General features: G+C 38.8%; 1 protein-coding gene across 2 annotated transcripts in view; it reads right to left on the reverse strand.

Annotated features, from left to right (window-relative positions):
* Positions 1 to 22,682, reverse strand: part of gmds (GDP-mannose 4,6-dehydratase) — a 202,021-nt gene that overhangs the window by 36,325 nt on the left and 143,014 nt on the right. For both annotated transcript variants that reach the window (XM_042006915.1, XM_042006914.1), the window contains 2 exons: positions 11,939 to 12,057; positions 11,442 to 11,538 (listed from right to left, as the gene is read on the reverse strand). In XM_042006915.1, the coding sequence (XP_041862849.1) occupies positions 11,442 to 11,538; positions 11,939 to 12,057 (216 nt within the window). The remainder of the gene's footprint in view (positions 1 to 11,441; positions 11,539 to 11,938; positions 12,058 to 22,682) is intronic.

A 22,682-nucleotide genomic window follows, 5' to 3' on the forward strand; every position in this document is an offset into this window, starting at 1 on the left:
AAAGGCCACCATATTTCAGGCTTCGTTAAGTAGCAAATATTAGGCAAAAAGCAGATCAACTGTTAAAATCCTCTCTGGGGCACAGTGACAGTGCATAAATTACCGCCTGCCAGGAGCTATTATGTTAGCAGCACACATGTATGTGAAGCCATACCTGTTTTTCTCATTGTTACAATGAAGGCTGTCCTCCATAGTGGGCTCTGACAGTGGTTTCTGCAATCTTACCATCCCTTCCTGCATCTGTGAATAGGTTCTTACACTAATGCTATTGTGTGTGTGTAATATCAGACAGTAGAAGCACTTACTGGTAAGGAAATGGGGTGTTTTTTTCTTAAAAAAATGTCTGCAACATTTGACAGCAGCTCCAAGCAGCTTGTATCATTCTCTTCACATCAAAAAACTGCAATCCTCCTTCTGTGTGCTGGAGACAGCACTACAAGGACCCTGGGAGCAGATTTATGAGGTCTGGACCGCCTGCATGGAGTAAAATGAAACCCAAAACCAGCTCTGCTTCTTAACCGAAGCCTAAGCGCCCAGTGCCCTGTGTCTACTGCTACCAAAGTTACCACAGCGATCCCAGAGGTTGGTATGTTTCATATGGGGCGCTTGTCACAGGCTGGAGTAGTGTCTACAACACACTCCAACCCAACTTTATTAACCCTACAATTCCTGCCATCTTTTTCTTTCACAAATGAAAGCAATGATGAAAATTACTCTAAGGAAACTGTATTGGAAAAATATCCCCCATTTAGACATTTATTTTACTTTCGAGTGTGGCCATTTTCAGTAGTAAAAAATGCTGCCATATTACCCGGGGTGTTTATCATCTCTGGCAACTGGTAAGTACGTGTCATGCACATAGCTGGCCTCATTTTGTCGCATCCAAAACAAAATAACTCATAAACCAAGCTACAATATTTACAGTATATATAGATTATATGTAAGAGCACTCAAAACAATGACCTCGCTGAATATATCATCAAGCTCTGAACTCTTGAACCCTGATTTTCCTTCTTAGATTTCATTGTAAGCAGCCTTGAAGTAAAAAAACAAAAAATTTTTCCACTCTGTATGACAGTATCTCATACACATATATTATGTCTCTGCCTGTTGTTCCAACCCTTCACTGAAACTATATGATGCTTACACTGGGTGACTTATAAAAACCTCCACGTCTGGCTGTGCCGTATCATCAGCGGGAGACTTTTAAGCATTTTTGTCATTTCAAACACATTTTCCCACAGTTCTATTTGACACGTTTTAAATCAGTGGGATCATCAAGACCTTCACTAGAAGATCAAATTAAAGTTATGTTGATATGAATGAGGTCTGGCTGCAAATTTTGTGTATAAGAGGAGGAGTTAGGGGAGAAATGTTAAAAGACACTAGTGGTAAAAACAATGAAGTTCTTTTTGCTTGTTTTATAATTAGATGTGTTTTTGTTGATATTCTAGAATGATACTCTAGCTTTTTTTAATATTCTCCATGTATGATGATACTGAATTGTTCTGCCATAAAATGCAGACTGTATCCAGCTAAACAACTGAGTTTTGACAATTCTGCCTGCATATAGGCCCTAAAACAAGGAGAATGTTTTTAAGTGTGCCTGTTCACATAACAGCAGAAAAAAAAGAAAAAATCATTCTCATGTTAGTATAACCAAAATCTGACTTAAACAAGTCAGTTGGAACAAATAAAATGCTCAACTACACAGAATTTCCATACTTCTGCATATTTTTACATACACCTTCTGCATACTATACTAATACTAACTGAATTCCTAATAAAGCCGCACTCATCCACATATTTTTTGTTTCTTATTAGATGGGTAAAAGTGTCAGAAAAGCGGCTCACTAGCACTATGTGTCAACTCACAATAAAATATTTCCAGAATGTCGCTTTCATGTAAAAATACCCTTATTTTTTAACCACAGCATCATCTGACGAATGCCCAAGTCAACCACCTGAGTCATCATTTAAGTTACTTACAGATGTCTGTGTCAGCTAAACTCACACATATGATGATCGTCTACAGAGAAAGTTAGCAGAGGCTGAATTTCTAGAAAGTTTTCTCACACACTCCACAGCATCACAGAGTCAGGCATACTTCAGTCAGCTCAAATCCCCTGCATGAGTCCAGTATGTGAGCAAGAGCAAGCAAATTCTTTATTTGCAACAGAAAAAGTTTTGACTGTTACTTTATCTTATTTTCAATGAACCATTTTGTTAAAATAAATATACTTTTATTTCTGAGGTAAGCCTGATTGCAATGTGGCTTGAGGCAACCATGATTAGATGAGGCTCTCCAGTTGCCTACTGCTAGGCATTAACTTGATTTCAACAGCTGTCAATATAAAAAAAATAAAAAATAAAAACAAAATAAATAAAAAATTAAATAAAATTAAATCTGCCACATCTGTACAACCAATAAAAAGAGACTTCTGAGATCTTCAACCAAAGTTATAAGGGCAGGTCACAACATTTAATCTCAAAGCTATGAGGAATGCATTCAAGATCAATGCTGATATCTAACTGTGTCAGAGTATACAAGAGCAGAATTGTCTTTTAAGCTCAGCTAAGCTTGACAATGCCAAACATAATTTAGTAAGTAGATCAGTCAGGTATGTCTTTGTCTCCCTGATTACCTCAACAGGTGGGTAAACTCCCTTGCCAACTGTCATAAAAGGTAACCACAACACTCAGTGTCTTCATTCCTGTGGATCAGTGGAACCTTTGTCTGAGCTTCTCATCAAGTGACGACATGACTGATGACGTATGAGAATATGCAGCCGGGAACGGTTCTGGTGAATTCGTTATGCTCGTCTCATTGTTGGAATGACAACCATCTGGGGTAAGAAGGAAGTGTAGAATTTAAAGTTTCACACATGCACTCATGGACAGGCGGTTGACAGATGCAGAGGTGTGGTGCGTCAACGGAGCTATTTTTAGGGTTTGATGTGGGAGCTTTTGATTCTTACCTGCATTCTGGATAGAAAAAAAGACACAAAACAGGCAGAGCAACTGCTCTGTTAAAATCCCATACATTTTTCCACGCGTTACATTAGCAGCAGAGCCCTTCTGCTTTGCATTTGGCTGACTTAAATATATGAAATTTACCAGAAAACAGGAGCAAAGTTTTATCGTTACATTACAAAGCAATGTTGTGCTTTCTCACAAAGAAAAATAAACAATGAACATCCGCACTGCTACGCAGCTAGAATCTAATCTGCAGCTGCAGCAGGATGATGGACGAACTGAGCAAAGATAAGAGCAGGACTTATTTGATCAGTGTTGTCTTTCTTTGCATGAACAAACAGATAATCATGCAGTAGCAAACTGTGTATTTAAGTGTATCTGCTTATATTCATGCAGCACAAACTCCCCTGTCACACAAGCCCGTGCAGCATCAGTGGTATGCGGTGCTCCTGCTTTTCACACTCATTTGTGTTTGTACAAGAATAAACTTGTACGTTTAAAACAAAAGGATGATTGCTCATGTGTTGACAGCATATGATTGACCGGCAGGGAATGCTAGTACGTGACCAACAAAGCCTAAAACTTTTGATACATGGGAACCTCGAATGATGATTCCTCCCTGTCAATCAAGACACAGCACAGAGATAAATAACCTCCCACTCTTGCCACTAAGAACTGGCGATTTGTCAGCGTGATCATGCAATGACTTTGTTTCATACAAAGAGCCTGAACTGACTAGCAAAAAACAATAACTGAATTTTAATAAACCAGAATGACACACTTATTAAATGTCATGTTTTGATTTGTTGTTTTTCTCCACATACTAAACATTTAAATCATCTTTCTTTGGACTGCTTGAATGTCGTTTTGTGCCTTGAGTGCTTATGACATGAGCTCATCTTTATTAACCTTTAATTTGATCTGATAAAATGCAAAACATTAAAATTCTGTTATAAAACAAACAAATGAATGAATGTGACAGAAGCACAGGTGCTGCTGGCAAGGAGGCTGAGATGGAAATCACTCCAATCTGTCAATACACCAAGAGGACTTCTAGATCTCACAGATTATAAGAAACTCAGCTGTTCAATGTTTAATAATTGATTTAAATTGAGATGTGCATATATATATATATATATATATATATATAAATATTAATCTCTTTATCAGCTTTTAGCCCAAAGTTGCAAAGTAAACATATGCCACAGCATTGCTTTTCAAATTATAAAAAAATTATTGTGTAAATAATTAAGAAAAGTGAAATTTTTCACAATTCAGACAAGAAATAACAGCAGGAAATGGGTCTAAATATTCAAGTACAAAATCTTCAGAAGAACTTTTTCCGGAGAAAACAAGCAAAGAGCTTTGGTTTAAGATGTGAGAAGAACCCAATAGACATTTAGACTTGAGAAGTCTTCTGCAGAGACTGTGAATTGACAGAGATTGAGATGTTTTTATCACTTCCAATCTTTCAGTGATAAAAAAACTAATAAAAAAAGAAAAAAAAAAAGTTTGACTGAAGCCATTCTAAGAAAAAAAATGTGCCAAACTTCATTTGACTTAAGAGGACAGAGTGAAATATTATATGATCAGATAAGACCAAAGTTGATCTCACTGGGCAGCACAGGCAAAAGCCTGATGCCATCAGGAAATTTCTCTGGTGCAGTATGAATATTGAGCAATATTTTGGCTAGAAAACCCAACTGAGAGATTTACGGTTAAGTCTCCAACTGTCCCTGAGCAGCCCAGTCAAACCCAATACTTAACAGCATACAGATCATCTCTGAAGCAACCTAAAGATGCAGATCTCTTCAAGTGGTTTCAACTTATAGCCTATAACTTTTTCCTATAATCACGTTTTTCAAACCCAATTCTTCTTAAATGCCAGAGAGTGTGCTGAGAAAATTACAGTGGAAAAGTTGTGCACACACTGACAAGATGGAGAGACACAAAGACAGACAGCTTCCCATTTATCTGCAGCCCTCCGCCTCCTCTGCATCAGAGGTTGGACAGAAACCACAGCGCTGTCACTCAACCCACAGCAGTTTCTGCCCTCCAGCGACACATGAACTTGGAAGTATGATGGCTAAGATGCTTTAGCACAGACATGCACAAGCATCAACACGCACACAGGCACACAACTCCAAGATATACACAGCTTTTGGGCACAGACAAACATGGTTTGTATGGTCCAAAAAATACAACAACAATCAAAGCTTCCAAAACCAAATGACACAAACTGGAAACTCGGATAAATAAAAGTAAAAGTAAAATACAGCATTAATAAAACAAAACAAAACAAAAGAAAAAACAATAAATTAACATATCTATTATCACTCTTAGGAGGCATGTTATTAACTAATCTGGATTTAATTCAACCCAGAATATGAAACACAACAATAGATTCAGAGCCATGGTTTAAAAAAATTCTGTTAAAAAAAAGAAGAAATTATTTATAAAGGAGTAACACTGAATGTTAGAGTTCTACAGTAAAGACTCAACAATGGCCTTTAGACACAATATCATGTCTGCATTATTTAAAACCACTGCCAAAATAATTTATACCACTGTTAAAGTAGTGAGTGGTGACCTGTCCAGGGTGTATCCTGCCTCTCATCTGCTATGTGCTGGGATAGGCTCCAGCTCCAGCATTGTGTACCTTTCTGACCTTAAAAATAGTGATTCTGACTCATTTTGATGCACACGGACATCCCTGGAGCCACTGTTGCCCATACAGATACCAAACTTCACAGCTTTTACTTTTGTGATGTTAGTTAACTTTAGGACTGAGTTTTGCTTTACAGCACAGCGTCACACATTAGCAACAGGATATCAACATACTGGCATGTTTTTGAACGTGCATCATAGCTGATTCAAAGAAATGCAAGAGGAAATTATTGAAGGAAACAAGGAATATAAAGAGAGGAAGTGTCAGAACAAGATATAAGTGTAAAAGTCAACATAGAACGGACGTTTGGGGTGACTTACTGAGAAAATCTGACAAAAGTTCAGTAGTGCTTCTTTAATATGCACAAAATCAGAAGCAGGAGGGAATGGTTTGGACACTGTCATAGAAATGACCCAGGGATGAGCCCTATCTGACTACATTTTCCTTAATTTTTCTTATTTTTTTCATTTTAATTTCCTAACAGTTGAACACACTACAATTAAAGCAAAAGCCTCTGTGTTGATGATACTTTTGTTTTTTGTTTTTTTTTAAATATCCACCCCATCAGATCTGCAGCTGTAAAAAAACGTTTTGGGACTTTCATAGTTTGTATTTGAAATGACACCAGCACAGTCTTAAAATATTTTCCTGGGTGACGTCCGTTTTTAACGTCACTTACATGCCAGGCATGTTCTGCATTTGACATCCTGTGACAAAAATACAGCTTTAAATGTTTCATTTGCAGGTATAGCCATATGGACTTAGACATCTATAAGCAACACGTAATTCATTCATTAAATCTTGATTTACTTTCCTCTACCAGTGCTCCTATGTGACCTTTCAGTTTTGGCTTTCTTCCCGATTCATGTTGACTATGCAAAGCGGATTTCACACATTGACAGTGATCATTGTAAGCCTGGAAAATATTTTCACAAGGTCTAAAAATAAGAATTAAAACTCAGAGAGATGAAACCATGCAATTACTCTGGCTATCACTCTGCAACCAAAACTAATCATAACCATTAGAGCAAAATACACAAGAGTCACAGCTGTGTATGGCTCAGGTGGAGGCTGCTCACCTGAGCCAAACCTCAGTGCTGGCAGAAACCCACAGACTGTCATGTGTGACTGAAAGCTCTCCAAAGCCATGACAGTTGGAGCAGTTTGAAAATTCAAAACAAGCCTGACAGCTTACATCGTTCGTCTTTCGCTTTCACATGCAGTAATCAGTGGAAAATGCAGGTACCTTTATTTCTTTTAATTCTAGCTAATGTGCATTACTTTGTGTAACTACTTCCATGATAGCAGCCAACCTGCTGTCACCCCTGCAGCGCTGGGGTGTTGTACCCCTGATAAATAGAGAGAGACAAGTGCACAAATTCACAGCAAGACACTCTGCACACGTGAGGAACACCTGTATATCTAACCCCTTGTTGGCTGCTTGCTCGTGTCCGCAGGGACTGAAGCTCCTGTCAGACACAAACACTGACAGGGATAATGATGAATTACACACAAATTAACACACAGCCTGAGGTAAGACGACACACAGACATTTATGCACACAGATGACAAAAATCCCAATTTTTCTTAAATCTAAACAGCAAACATGACACAATTAGTTAGAGTCAGCTGTATTCTGACACACAACACACACTTGATGACAGGTATTTCCACTTGAGGTGAGCCACAGTGCTGAGCAATGAGCCCCTGTGTCACTCGCTTCCTGTCTGAAGGGGTCAAAGGTTAAACACTCTTCAGTTTCTTTAAGCCCACAGAAATAAAGAGACAATGAGAAAGAGCAGAGAAATTACTCGCTGTAACCGAACCGTCCTCCCTTTATCCCTGCAAGCTTTACACTCTGAGCTACTCAGGAGACACAAACAGCTGCTTATTCAACTTCTTTCACTGAAAAATGGGGCATTTTAAAATGGTTTTCAAAGACAATGTTAACTTAGGCTTAAAATCTTCAGTAATAAAAAAGGTTGTTATTTTATTAAATGTGTTATTTTCAGTCTGTTAGTGTTAGGCAAAGAATCTTGCATGGTGACCATACAGTGAAAGCTGCAGCCTTTCATAAACTCGTAACTTATTAAAAAATGCATACATGCAACTACCAGGTGGATCCCTCCACAACCACCTGGATTTACGACTACCTCACAAACAGACCACAGTTTGTGAGACTGAAAGGTTGTGTGTCTGAGATGGTGGTCAGCTGCACTGGAACACCACAAGGGACTGTACTTTCACCATTTCTATTCACGCTGTACACCTCAGACTTCCAGTACAACTCTGAGTTCTGTCATCTGCAGAAATACTCTGATGACTCAGCAGTTGTTGGGTGTATCAGTGATGGACAAGAAGCAGAGTACAGAGAACTGGTCGGTCAGTTTGTGAAATGGTGGGGTGACAATCATCTCATCTTGAATACCAAGAAAACAAAGGAGATGATTGTTGACTTCAGGAGGAACAAGAACACACATAGAAGTGTTTCCATCATGGGAGAGGAGGTGGAGGTGGTGGAGGAATACAAGTACCTTGGAGTTCAGCTGGACAACAGACTTGAGTGGAAAAGCAACACTGAGTACATTTACAAGAAAGGTCAGAGCAGACTCTACTTCTTAAGGAAGCTGAGATCTTTTAACGTCTGCACCAAAATGTTGCAAATGTTCTACAGGTCTGTTGTTGAAAGTGCAATCAGCTTTGCAGCAATCTGCTGGGGCAGCGGCATCAGAACCAGAGACTTGAAAAGAATTAACAAACTGATCAAGAAAGCCGGTTCTGTGCTTGGAGTAACTCTGGAGCCGCTGGAGTTGATCATCAAAAAAAGAATTCTGTACAAGCTGACGAAGATAATGGAAGATCCTTCACACCCTCTACACAACGCCGTGACGAAACAACAGAGTGTGTTCAGTGGGAGGCTTGTTCAAGTCCGATGCAAGACAGAGAGATACAGAAGATCCTTCCTTCCAGCAGCTATCAGGCTGAAGAACAAAGCCCTTAATTAATTAATGTGATTGTTTAAAAAAAAAAAAAAAAAAAAAAAAAAAAAAATTACTACTACTACAATATTGAATTTCCCTTTGGGATTAATAAAATATTTTTCATTCATTCATTCATTCATTCATTTCATTCATTCATTCATACCTCTGCTACTTAGCAATGATGTATGAAATGGTAGTGTTGCAACTCTTAAAATATAACTTAGATAAAATTCAAATGTAAGAATTTTTGTAGTGCTTGACAACAAGGGGAATGGAAAGGAAAAAAAGCAAATGATGCAATCCCATACAGTATCATAAAGCTTACTGATGAAAAGAAAATAGCACATTATGTCCTTTACAGGGCTGCTTGTAACAGATTACATAGCATTAGATTTCATGTTTCTCATGTAAAACCTGCTTTTTTCAAAGGTCAACTGAACAGATTTCACTGGTTGATGAAGTCTGAGTGGATATTTCTTCTTACTCACCAAAAACTCTGTGAACAAGCAGCATTAAGAAGTCTGAATTTTTCATATATTGTGTACCATACTCATCAGGTGTCAAGACAAACAGGGCATCCACTCTACAGACGACACCGCCCGTATGCTGACATATCAAAATACAACATCTAATTGTTTCTTGGCTGACAGGTCAGTGTTGGCTGACTTGATCACTCTCTGGAATAGTTTTCAGTGCGGATTCAGGGTTAAGACCTTGAATGAATGAACTGACATGTACAAAGAATACAGGCCCAGGTGTGTAACCAGCACTGCCATACCCACAGCAGTCAGTCAGCAGGGCCTCTTTAGTAATCCTCTGCCGTCACTCAACTGGATCTCAACCCTAATCTCACCAGGCCGAACCTCATGAGAGCGGTGCTCCTGGCTTTTAACCAAGAGTTTGATGGCTAATCTCAGCCACAACACCCTGGGGTAACCCTATACCATCCATAGGGAGTAGCTGCAACACCCTGGAGCCACAGTGATGAAGACCTCCCAAAATGTCAGACACTTCATCCCTAATGAAAGATAAAGGCAAACTTGCTCATGTACAAAATGCAGCTCTCTTTTTCCTTTGCAGTTTAAGTAACTTTTTCTTTAACAGAGTTGCCTTATAAGCCGAGTGAGATCCAACACCTCTACTATTAAAGAAATATTCCTAAGGCCACTTGATGAATATGTGCACTCATTCCACACATACTGACAGGATACAGCCTACTTTACTCTTAAATAGGTGAGCTGGCTTGTTTCCAGCAGTTTAAAAGCACACAATAAGTAGCCTGAGGCTGTCAACTGCACCCGTAATGCCTGATAAGTGTATGGTCCCAGACACAATGACCGGCAATCAGATACACGTAGGGAAAACATTAACATTCAGGCTAAGGTCAAGTATATAGTACAACAGGAAATATGCACAGTGTTTATGAATTAAATAGAGATGCATGAACTACATTTAGTTTAGACCTCAATAGAAGACATTAACTGTAATTTCTTAACATGGTCCACATATCTGCCTCATATACTGTGACAAGCAAGAACTAAGATAAAATAAAAAGAAAAACTCTTTAAATAAAAAAAGTTTGGGACCTGTTAGTTCTTTTGTGACTAAAGCATTGTGGTCCTGTAATTTGTCAATAAATAACTGACACGTTGCAGCAGCCTTTGATGCATTTATCACATCAAAAGTAGAAGCATCCATTATGGGCCTGAGTCAAGACAATAATAAAATTCCCAAACACCTACACAACTGTGCATCATCACACAAAGAAAGATGCTGTTACTCTGATTGAAAACTGCAGCTAGAGACTAAATCTCTGTTTGGGATGGGCCAGTACATAAATTTTTTTGCATTTTCACAAGAAAAAACTAGGAGTCCAATCCAATCCCACCTGTCCTACATTTTTGGAACCCTTCTGGTGGGGTCCCAGTTCCAGTGATTTGACTCTAAAGGGTGGAGCTTGACACACTACAATCAAGTTGATTACGGTGGCCGACAGGTGCAAACATGCTGCAATCTCTCCCTGTGCTCTGCTCAAACTTCCCACCAGTTCTGTTCTTCTCACAGTTGTCTGTCTCTCGGGTGAAAATGCACCGTGGGCCCTAGAAACTCAATGCACTTTTCCTCTTGCAGTTTTTTTTGTTTATGTAGCGCTTTTCTGTATTTGCAGCGCGTTTGCACCCGTTGGCCACCGTAGTTGATACTTTGAAAGAACTGTCAACTCGGCAATAAAAAAATAAAAAAAAGGCACAGCTCCATCTCTAAATATATTTCATGGAGTTCTTTAGTAGAAAGAAGACAGGCTGATGGATATCTGCCATTCTCATCCTTTGTTTCTGAGTAGTGTTCTTTGTTGTTATAATTTAAGAAGGGTGTTTCGCCACTAAGACATCAGAATATCACATCATTCACCAAACCACTGCGTCCTGAGTCAGACCCCTTGGTGGCAATGAGGCTTAAGAGCCCAGATAATTGAAGGAAGAGTGCAGAGTGGGAGGAGGCAAGATTTATTACCCATAAATTGACATGAAAAGTCATCACTCTAGCATTCTGAAGCATGGTGGTGGTAGCATGATGGTTTGGGAGAGAAAAAGTGTTGCTTCATGACTTCCCAAAAATGGGTTTAGGCCCGTTTTAAAGGAAAGGGCTAAAATTCCAATATAATGTGTGGGACAGATGAATGGTTACCAGAAATGCTTATTTTTAGTTTTCAATGTGAACAAAGTATCACTTATGAATCGCTGTAGAAAATTCTAAAGGGTCATAAACTGCCAAGCACCGATGTACATAAACACAAACATGGGGAGAAGCTGACTCACCACTTCAGTAGGACGGAAGAATTTCGGGTCCACCCTCACATGCACCACCCCGGTCTCCTGGCAACGACCAATCTCCTTTTCATCCTTTCCCTCCCACCTGCGGAAAAGACAAATCTTATCAGGAGCCAGGTTTTTCCCACACCTGCTTGAATGTTCAGCCTCTCTGATTATCTTTTGGGTAGTTTGTTTCCTTAAGGTTTCCTTCAGACAAAATATGTCACCTGTCTTTTTTTTTTTTTTTTTTTTGCTGAAACCAACACAACAGGCATTGGGAACAGTCAAACACGTCTTCATCACCTGTCAGAGTTTTTCGGGACACAAGAGGGTGGTGAATGAGAGGTGAAACACGGGTGGTGTCTTTCATTTTCAAATTTGAGGCACTGATGGTAGGGGATGTCACTTTTTCCAGATTCTTATGCCTCTGCTGCAAAGTAGTCATTTTTGACAATCTAAACAAAAGTGACTATGTGTATGTGTTTGTGTGTGTGTACACTCACACTATGGTCTTTCCAACATGTTTGAAGGCTTTCTCCACAAACTCCCTCACACTGTGCACCTCCCCTGTAGCTATGACTAAATCCTCTGGCTCCTCCTGTTGCAGCATCAGCCACATAGCCTGAAAGAGACGGAGACAGAGAGGTTAAACCACCGAGAGATCATAAAGACAGTTCAGCGCTCTAATCTGGACTGTGCCCAACTCTGTTCTGACAGACAGGAAGTGAACCTGCGACCTCTGAGCAGGGCATTCGCTCGTACCTCTGTCCTGACGTCACCACAGGGGCTCATGGGACACATACTGTGGGAAAGGAGGACAGAGCACTCCCACAGGCCCACTGCGCTGCTGGCACACACCAAAAATGCACACGTGGCCATAAATGCACATGCATTTAGTCACATATCAATGCTACAAGACAGAAACGTACAGAAATACATCACCTTCCAACTTCCTGAACCTTGTTATAACACAATGCATGCAGCGTTGCTTTTACTCTCTACACCACAGTGAAAGCTAATAGTTCAGAGCTCCTAATGCATCAAGCTGTAAGTCAAACAGCCAAGTTGTCTGTGCGTGGTTCCATAATATTTATGGTGAAGTGAAGCCAACAGAACAGAGCTACTGACCTCTGGCACATCCAACATGATTAAAGGAAACTCACAAGGGACACAGAGACAGACAAAAAGACACTCATGTCTGTACTGTGTTAAATAAAAAAGGGAGACAGGAACAGACTAAAAGTCATGCTTTACTTATAAATTAGACATGTCAGGTGTCATAAAACTGTGTTTAAACTGAATCAATGTACAGTAAATAAGCTGAATCTGTAAAAATGGAGATGGTTGTCTTGGTGTAGACCTGAACCCTCTAAAAGGTAGGTTGCACAGTTTGCACAGAAAGGTGAAAGTATTTGTTGTTCTGTTGCTTTTCCATTTGGCCGGCGTTTAAAATTGTGTAGCTGTTTGAATTGTGCTTCTGGGACTGTGCACCATTTCACATGCCACTCTTTGTACAATGGTTGGCATTTACATGTGAAACCAAAATTAGCTACCAGGTAATTCTTGCTATGTGGTGTATTTCAGCCAGTGACCATATTACAATGACAGTTTAATGTAAGTATTATTAAAAGACTGGTGTTACAACATGTATGTTCTTCTGTTTTTATCAGTTTCAGGCAGTTTCCTGGCCAGGCATTTAAATCTTACAGAGCATCTACCCTGTGTAGGCACATCGTAGGGGTATATGTATGTGTACATGTATATGTGTATACCTACATATATGATCCAATGTGGCAGGAACTTCCAGAAATTTGTGTGAACATCAAAGCATTTAGTCAAGATAGTTGGTATTTTTCCCGACTCCTCTTGTACAGAAACCAAATGTGCAGTGATATTTCAGCCACATTGTCCAGTAGTTTGTTCATGTATAATATACGATTAGATATGGTATAAGCAAGGTAGTGAGTTGGCTTCCTCCGTCTCTGCTAATGGGATGTAAACCTGTTTGCTTTTGTTTTAGCGTATCGCTCTTTTTACCTACATAGAATGAGTTAGGGTAAGTGGTTCAAAAGGTTTGTGAACCTCTGGTCTGGGATGTTGGAGTTTTCTTCCTGTTAAGAGGGAGTTATCTCTTCCCACTTTTTGTAACTGCTCCTCATGGAGCATCACTGGGTATCTTTCTATATCATTGCAATGTCTTGACTGTATTATTATTGATTAAACTTGAGGTTTAATTGAAATGAAGTCTTACAACACCGGTGGGAGTGACATATTCACTAGACAGCAACACGTTTCCAGGAATACTGAATAGAACCATAGAAGCAGAGCTAATTTGGTGGAAAAGCTGCCCCGGAGGAGCGTTATCAGCACAGTTTATGTGCTTCACTTGGACGAGGAGAATTGAATTGGAATGTGAATGTGTGTGCCACATCAGTATGCTTTATGAGGTGAGGCAGAAACTGTTGGTCTCTCTCAGCACATTAAGCAGATACAGTGCTTTCTCTGCAGCAGTAATCTTAGGTGTGTCTTTTATAGGCACATGCACAAATGCACAAAGAAAAAGGCCTACACTTTAAATAGAGAACAGTGTGTAACGACTTACAGAGACACGCGGTCACAAAGGATCCTAAAATGTAAATGTTAACGGAAAACTCAATTCCACACTTTGATCAAGATCAACCTCTGAGAAGCAGCAACGATATTGTGATTTTAAATTTTATTTACTCATTAAATTTCCATAACTTTAACACCACAGCACCAAGACAGGAAAAGTCATTGGGTCACCTCAGTGACCTCAGCACTGTGAGTATTGGTTTCTAATTTCATGGCAACGTGGAAAATAGCTGATCAGATATCCTATGAAAACCCATGTTAGCCTGAAAGACTGATGGCCAAACGCTGGTCACTGCCTGCTTACACAAACCCAAACAGGTTTGTTGCCACACTGCTGCACACTCAAATACTGTAAGGAGTAATTGGATTATTAGTAAAGCACATGCCCGTCTTACATGCAAACACACACAAGCTGCATGGAAAGGAGCTCATCGGGGACGAGAGGCCATCCTATCCTGGGACCGTTCAGGGTCATTTTACCGCTCAGTGCTGATGACTCCTCTGAGCCTGACCCTCTGACCTTTCACCCTCTGCTCCCTGATGAACAAAACAGATTCACACACACACTGATGCACAGGCCAATATTTGCACCTCCGTGTATGAGCAACCGTAAAATCACCAAATCAGAGCCGGAAGCTCTGACTGGTACTATTTTTACTTTTTTTATTTAGATTTTTATTTAAATTTTTTGTTATTGTAAAAACGTGCATTTACAAATCAACAAAAATGAAGACAGGATGACCAGACGTGCATAAACGACATACATATGCAGTCTTAGGACAGCAAAAAAGGAAGAAGAAAAAAAAAAAGAAAATTAAAAAAAGGATAAATGAATAGTTAGGATTTACATATTATAAAGAATTAAGATGGTAATGCCAACAAAATGTTAAGGCTAGTGATAACATTATTAACAAATTTAACTTAACACATTTAAGTTTTTCAGGACAGCACAGTTTAAATCACTGACTTGATTGGTCAGCGTCAGTAATAAAAACAAAGAAAACAACTACTTATCTGAAATGATACTTTTGCTTGATATACAAGTTATTTTTTTAAAAGACATTTTCTGGCAATTTTCTGGGTTAAACAGTTAATTGGATTATTGATTGATTGATACTGTCAACGCGACCCCCACTTTACATAAATAGGGTTTAAAACATATTAAAAATACACCGGTTAAATCAGAGAATTCAAACAAACTTGAACTCTCATTCTGTCATTTCAGTATGTTTCAATCTTCCCCTCGTCTATGTGAACAGAATTAATTATCACTGGAAATACTAAAATATCAAACACTGACATCTACACTGTTACAGTGTTTTGATCGTCTGACTGGCTGATTATTTGAACTTGTAATGAAGCAAGCTCATTCCCTTTTCCTGCAAACCACACTGATGAACGTGTAGCCTGCAGTAAACTGGATGCTTGTGATGATGGGAGTTGGGAATGAAACTCTGCTTCTTTTGCAGCCAGAGAAAATGTTTACGGCAGGAGCTGAGTGATATGGCCTCTGCTGACTTTTTATGCGGGAAATGTAATAAATAACGCAATGTGTATTTTTCTACATATTTTATTGGGAATAAAATGAGGTGAAATCATGACTGGTTTATTTTTCCCAGCTAGCTCAGTGATAATAGGAAAGCACCGTCTTCAGTGTGATATTACCACATTTTTCTTTTTTCCCCCAACTTTCTCTCTTCTTTTCCCTTCTTTCACCTTTTACCCTCTTCTCTTTTTCCCCTCTCCTGTCCCTCCTCCCTCTCGGGGTCTCTCAGGATTTCTCTGCTTCATTTGCTATCTGATAAACAGCTCAGAGGTTCAGCCCCACCACACTGAAGCCGCACCTTCCTGTTCACATGGCCACAGGATGACCCTCATCACACACTCCACACTCGACTGCCACTCAGACAGAGACACCAACCCCGGCGACCACCGCAAACCCCTTTACCCGAATTATATTTTGACACACACTAGGGAAAACTCAGAGGCCAGAGTTAAAATGTTGAGTTACATTCAGAAAGACAAGGACTATGGGAATGTTTTGAAATTTTAGTTTTAGTTTATGTTGTCAAATATCCTAAATTAAAAAAAAATCCAGTTATTAGTTGGTGGGATTCCCAGTTGACCATATAAAACATTCACATCATTGATGTAAGGTTAATGCATTAGCGTAAAAATGTGATGTTTTTCATCATTCGGAAGCTTACAATGCCTATATTACTAAGAGGTCTTATACTTATGAGCGAAATGGTTTTTACTGCTAGAGTTTTACATCAAACTGTTATTTGAAAAAGACAGATGTAAAAATTGAGGCATTAAAAGGTATTAATAAAAATGAAAATATGAATAAAAGTATAAAAGGAGACAGTAGTTTCTCATATTTGAAATAAGCAAATTTGTAAATAAATAATAATTCAAATAACTGAATCAGCAAACATAGTTTCAACATTCAGCCATAGAAGCTGACTTTTTCTTTTTATTATTATTATTTTTTTATCCTAAGCATATGTTTATTTAATTCATGCCATAGTCTCCATCAGACAGAGAACAAGCAAAGGTTGCAGGAAAATCCCTGTACAAACCAAAAGCGGTCTTGCTGACTCAGAATACACTCGTTTGATTCTGAAAGTGCAGTCTCACCACTAAAATAACACTGGGAGGAAAAAAAGTGGGTGGATGCATAATAATACATGAACAACAACAACAAAAATCCACAGTGGATGAAGCTAAATGAAGCTTAAATGCTATTACAAGCCACTGATGTGGGGTGGACATTTTTAGACGTAGACATTAAATCTGGGAGTTCTCATGCTGGAAGCAGAACCTGATGCTTCATTTACTTGTTGTCAAAAAAAAAAAAAGCTGAAGTGCCCAAAAGTAACTCCAAACCACAGCTTAAGCGATGACTTATCTAGACCTCCCTTCTCTGCAGCCAGCTGACCCCTGCATCCACCCTCTCTTTGCCTTTCTCCCATTGTACCAGGCTCTTCCAGCTCCTCAGTCTTCTCTCTCACTGCTCGACTCCAGCTGACATGTGGAATTGCTCACAGTAAACACTTAATAGAGCTGCCATTATGGCTACAGAAAGCCATCAGCCCTAATCATAGCCAGCTAATGCCATTAACCTAAGGGTTTCACTCACAGATATCACGTGTGGACAAATGTACATAACATACACAGATTTTCAGCCTCTCCCACTTGTAACTAAAAGGCATAAATACACTGGGTTTAATTCAAAGCGCAGTACAAATGAAAATAGAGCTTTATGGTACACACTGTGGATTCTATGCAAACATGATGAAGCATAAATAGATTAGCTTCCTTGGTTTGGCAATGACCTAAAACTATATAAGTCTGTTTATAATCACAGCTTTGCCACCAGTTAAAATAAAGCATAGCCCCTGACTGTGCTGCAGTGTTTTGAAAGACTACAGGTTCATGTCTCCTCAGCCACAGAGCTCACCCAGCTCAGGCTTTTCCAGATCATTTGTAAGAGGTCCTTAGCACTGTTCCACAACATGCTCACACAGCTGCCAGACAACAGTGTTTAAAGCCTGAAAAATAAGGATAAATGTTCTTCTGTTGTCCTCGACCAGCCAGAGCCGTGTCTGCTCCTTGAATGGTAGCAGACACAGCTCCAGACAGCCACCCCCACCTCCTACCACTGATAATGAGATTAATGGCCAGAACTAACAGCTATGATATAAGACATTCATGTGGATATGCACCGACATGTGCATGAACAAGGAAGGCAAAGCCCAACGTCACATTTCAGCACAAACATGGTCTCCGTCATGTGCGTCACTAATTGGTGTTATCAGCTACTCTTTTCAGGCCAACATCCATCAAGGACCACATTGTCCCGGATACACTGCCAATCATCTGCAGCCATCTTGTACTGGGATTAGGCAAATAGTATTAAAATTATACCTCCAGAACAACCTAGCGCTCAGTACCAGACTGATGTCAGATAACCTCTTACTACCCTAGCTGTTATATCTGAACAGGTTTAACTGTAAGTACCACTTATTCTATGCTACATGGATGTTTATTTGCATCAAAGCAGTTACCATCTCAACATTTATTTTATAAAGAACTTTAAAACAACTACAGCTGAACAAAGTGCTACGCACAAGTTAAATCAACATACAAAATAAACAAATATAAAATAAAAATAAAAACATCAGGCATAAGAACAACTAAAAACCAACACACAGGTTGAAAGCCAAAGAACAAAAATGGGTTTCAGACGAGTTTTAAAAGGGGACAGTGACAGGACCTCTCTAATATGCAAAGGCAGGATATTCCACAGTTGTGGAGCAACAATGGAGAAGTCCCCGCCCTCTATGAGCTTCCCCCTGGACCTTGGTACCTGCAGGAGCAGCTGGTCAGCTGACCTGTGGGGGTGAAATAGCTTAAAATGGACTCTAAAATGCACTTGCAGCCAATGGAGAATGACAAGGACCTTTGCTTATCTCCATCTACACTCCTGTTAATGATATAAACAAACATTTTTTCTCTCCAGCTTTGGCTTTCATAAGCTTAACTTACACTTAAGCATTTGGAAAATCACTCTTATGAAGCACAATCTTAAGCACTGCCAGTGTTACAAAGATGGCAGCTTGTCAACAGCAGTGTGAACAATGCCCACCGTCTACACAGTTGTTAAGCTGGACTGTGATATTAATTTTAAGCTTGAAACAAAGCTAAACGACCCTTTAGTTTAATCATGTTTGGTTGTTTTGCATCATGAAGATTGCTTCTATGAGACTTTGGCAGATTAAATGGAAGTGACTTTGTTGAAGCAGATGAATAGGTCATGTTGGTTCAATGGCCATCAGCGAAGTGAAGGAAAAAGCTTTTGTGTGTCACTTAAAAAAAATCCATTATAATTTTGTAGCGTAGTTCTTGTTTACATGGATACAAGTACTGTGTGGATAGTCAGCAATGTCCTAAAGTCTTAATAAAGTGAAGTCATTGCCTAATGTCAACCAAAAACCTGCAGAAACGTCCTAATTGAGAGTAAGGCAACAGCCGAACAACAATGATCCTGTGTGGGAAAACTATGTTCTGCTGCAGGACTTTAGCACTTGGAAACCTGTGAAGACTTCATCATTTTAGTGAATTGATCCCATCAATTGATGCCAAAAAATATATCTTTCATATAATGAGTCAAAAGTTTGGATTTATATTACGTTTTAATAGCTCTCCCAGGAGGGGCCTAGACTGGTTTTGCAGCTGGTTTATACCGCCACTACTCCATCTGTGTCCAAACACTATTCTTGCCGAACTTAAAGACAGTAAAGGCCTACAAAACCTCCTAGGATGTGAAGAAGTTCATATTTTGATTCATGTAATGGGTGTAATAAAGGTGATGAGGTTATTTTCATGGACTATAGATGTGTGTGTTCCAACAGTTTCTCCACTCAATAAAACCTTAACCATTGAAGTCCTACCACGCAACGCAAAATGCATATCAATCATCATTATGGAACTTAAAGGGTTAAAGGTTTATTCTTTCATATCACTAAATATGACTCACAGGAAACTAGGATGCATTAATATCAGAACTAAACCATGGAACGTTTGCTGTTGTGTACGTCAGACAGTTCACGATTTTGAAGATTACCTTGTGACAGATCATGTTGACAGCATGTTACAACACCTGTTTGGTCACTTTCTGAAGGGTTTAGGCAACAGAAATACCTTGTCAGGGTTAGAACGATAGTACACTTTTTCTACAACACAGACATCCAGAGGCTGCATATTATTGAGACAAAAAATATAAATTTTAATTCCCTGCAGGAACACATGACCCATGGGATGTTTGTCGGAGGATGGCCTCCCCTTTGTTGGTTTTGACTGCTAACATTTACAGTGATATCATTTTTCAAACATACACTCACAGCTATGTGGTTAAGAGCCTACAATCCTTTTTGTTTGCATACTTGTGCAGAATATGTTTGCAGCTTAATCTAAAAAGGCTGTGATTTTGCAAAGAAAAGGTCAATACCCATTCACAGCTTTCTAACAACTGGATACGTGTGTCATCTGAGGGAACAGAAAGCATACAAAGTAGGTGACAACACACAATAAGTGTGTGTGTGTGTGTTAAACAGCATTCCATAACAGCGCAGGATAATCCCAAACACAGGATTAAGAGAAGACTGGACATGTCTGAAAGCCACCTCTGAAACTCTGCACTCAAAGGATTCTTTTGTTCTTTGTGCATCTTTGCTTTAATACTCATAACTTGCATCTTTTCACACTTTTACTTTCCCTCTGGGGATCTAACAAGGTGTAACTCCATCAACAGTCCATCTTGTCTCTCTAAACAATGTATTATATAACACCGTACTGTTGTCAACTCAACTCTGAAACACAATCCATACCACTAGGAATATTTTGACAGCACAATACTGTCCACAGATGTGAAGCAATTTAAGACTAAGTTTTATTTCTCTCTCCTGTGGTTTTAACAGAAAGTACAGCAAAGACTACATTGATTCTACAGTAACAAAAAGTTGATATAACAGCTGTAGTCTTGGGTGGAATTCTTATATTACTCACTTTATTCTTTGTTATATTTCCTGACTTAAATCAGAAAATGTTTATTCATATTATTTGGTTTTATTTTCTTTTTCTTTCAAATACTTTGATAATAATATGAAAAGTGCTGAAATATTTTGTCAAAAATGCAAAAGTAGAAATATATTATGACAACCTAAAAGATAATTGTGTTTATTATTATTATTTTTTTTTTTTTGGCAAATTAAGTGGAAGTGATTATGTTGGGCCTACATGTAAACCACAATCACAACCTGTCTGTACAAAAATCAGAAAAGAATTAAAGGACTATGGAAGGCAAACTACAACCAAATCTGCTTAAAATATTGCAATAACTGGCACAAAATGCAGTTTTATTATCACATTTCTGTGAATGTTTTAAGTAATGTTGTATTTGTTGATGCATTTTTTTAAACACCCTATCGCTAGAGCTTTCAAACAATTAAAATGTTTTCATGTGATTAATGACAGGATAGCTGTGGATTAAATAGTTAATCATATTCTAAAATGGAAACACATAGACAGCGATCTGCTGCAAGCTAGGTGTTAAACCTGAAATAGCAGCCTCAACAAACGTGCGCCAGAGCTTGAGATGCTACGTCAAGCTAGAGGTAAAGATGGAAACTTCTTTCTTTACTGTCGGCAAACGGCAGCATTTTCACTGATTATTCCATCTCTGTTCTGTTTTTGGTTTTTTTAATTCTCAAACTTCCTGTCTAAAGGGAGACAGATCTTTTTTGGATTCTTCCATTTCACTTGGGTCAAAGTCAGGTCAGACATTACTTATTGTTCTTGTTTCCTGGCAGTTGGCACCCAACGATTTTGTGCATCACCATCACCCACTATTAAGGAGTGTGGACTATAATATCAGACGTGATGACTGAGTGGCAGCCTGTATATTCAATATTGCACTAATAATCACTAACATCTTAATTCCACAAATTATTTTCTTTTAATTAACAGTCATACTATTTACTAAAATATGAATATTGCAAATACTTTAGCTGAATAAATATAAAATATCCCATTTGCACACTGGTCACTGTTAACCCTCTTATCAACATAACAACAGCAGAACTCATCGTTCACTGCAGAGACATTCAGTCTGAGGTTCAGTGACTCAGTCCTGCCATCGGGTTTAACCAATACAGATAAAGCAGCCAGTAGAAAAATAACATTTAAAGGAAAATTCTGAGATATTACCATCCCTTTGCTCATTTCCTTTTGTATGTGGATGTAAATTATTGAGTGATTTGTTGCAAGAAGGCAATGGTATGAGTGGGTGAGAGCAGAGGGAGCTGTCCTGGGTAGAGTGCAAGTACATAACCTACAGTTTGTTTCAAACTATGACAACAAAATATCAAACCACACTTTCAGAAGACTGAGACACATATCACTCTTATACAACCTACACTTTGTCTACATCTGTAACAACTAAATGTCTCAGGTTGAAATGTTTCATCCAAACAGATGCAAATGAGTTCAATATTTAGCCCTGGTATGTGGAAATCAGAAAGAAACAATGGTTCTTTAATGTCTAGAGTAATGTCTGCTAAGGTCAATGGTCAGGTCTGATTAAAACTGACCATTGGCAGGTACAAAACTGCACTGATACAAAAAGAGTTGCTGTGTGATGCTGGATGGTCCAACACAACTAGGAAAGGCTAGAATATCAAAGGTCTACCATCACAGCCAAGTGAGAGCAAAACATTTAACAGAAAGTTCATCCACGAATTGGCACTCAATAGTTAGCTTTGTCACCAGGTGACATACGTTTGTTGTTAGATATGAAGAGTAAATAGCAGACCTTACATACCATATAACTCTAAAATGCACCACCATATAATAACTTAAGAAATTATTCCCATTAGCTTTGATGAAGTGCAGGATAATCCCAAACACAGGATTAAGAGAAGACTGGACATGTCTGAAAGCCACCTCTGAAACTCTGCACTCAAAGGATTCTTTTGTTCTTTGTGCATCTTTGCTTTAATACTCATAACTTACATCTTTTCACACTTTTACTTTCCCTCTGGGGATCTAACAAGGTGTAACTCCATCAACAGT

The sequence above is a fragment of the Melanotaenia boesemani genome, chromosome 14, assembly GCF_017639745.1.
Source record: "Melanotaenia boesemani isolate fMelBoe1 chromosome 14, fMelBoe1.pri, whole genome shotgun sequence".
Lineage (NCBI taxonomy): Eukaryota > Metazoa > Chordata > Actinopteri > Atheriniformes > Melanotaeniidae > Melanotaenia > Melanotaenia boesemani.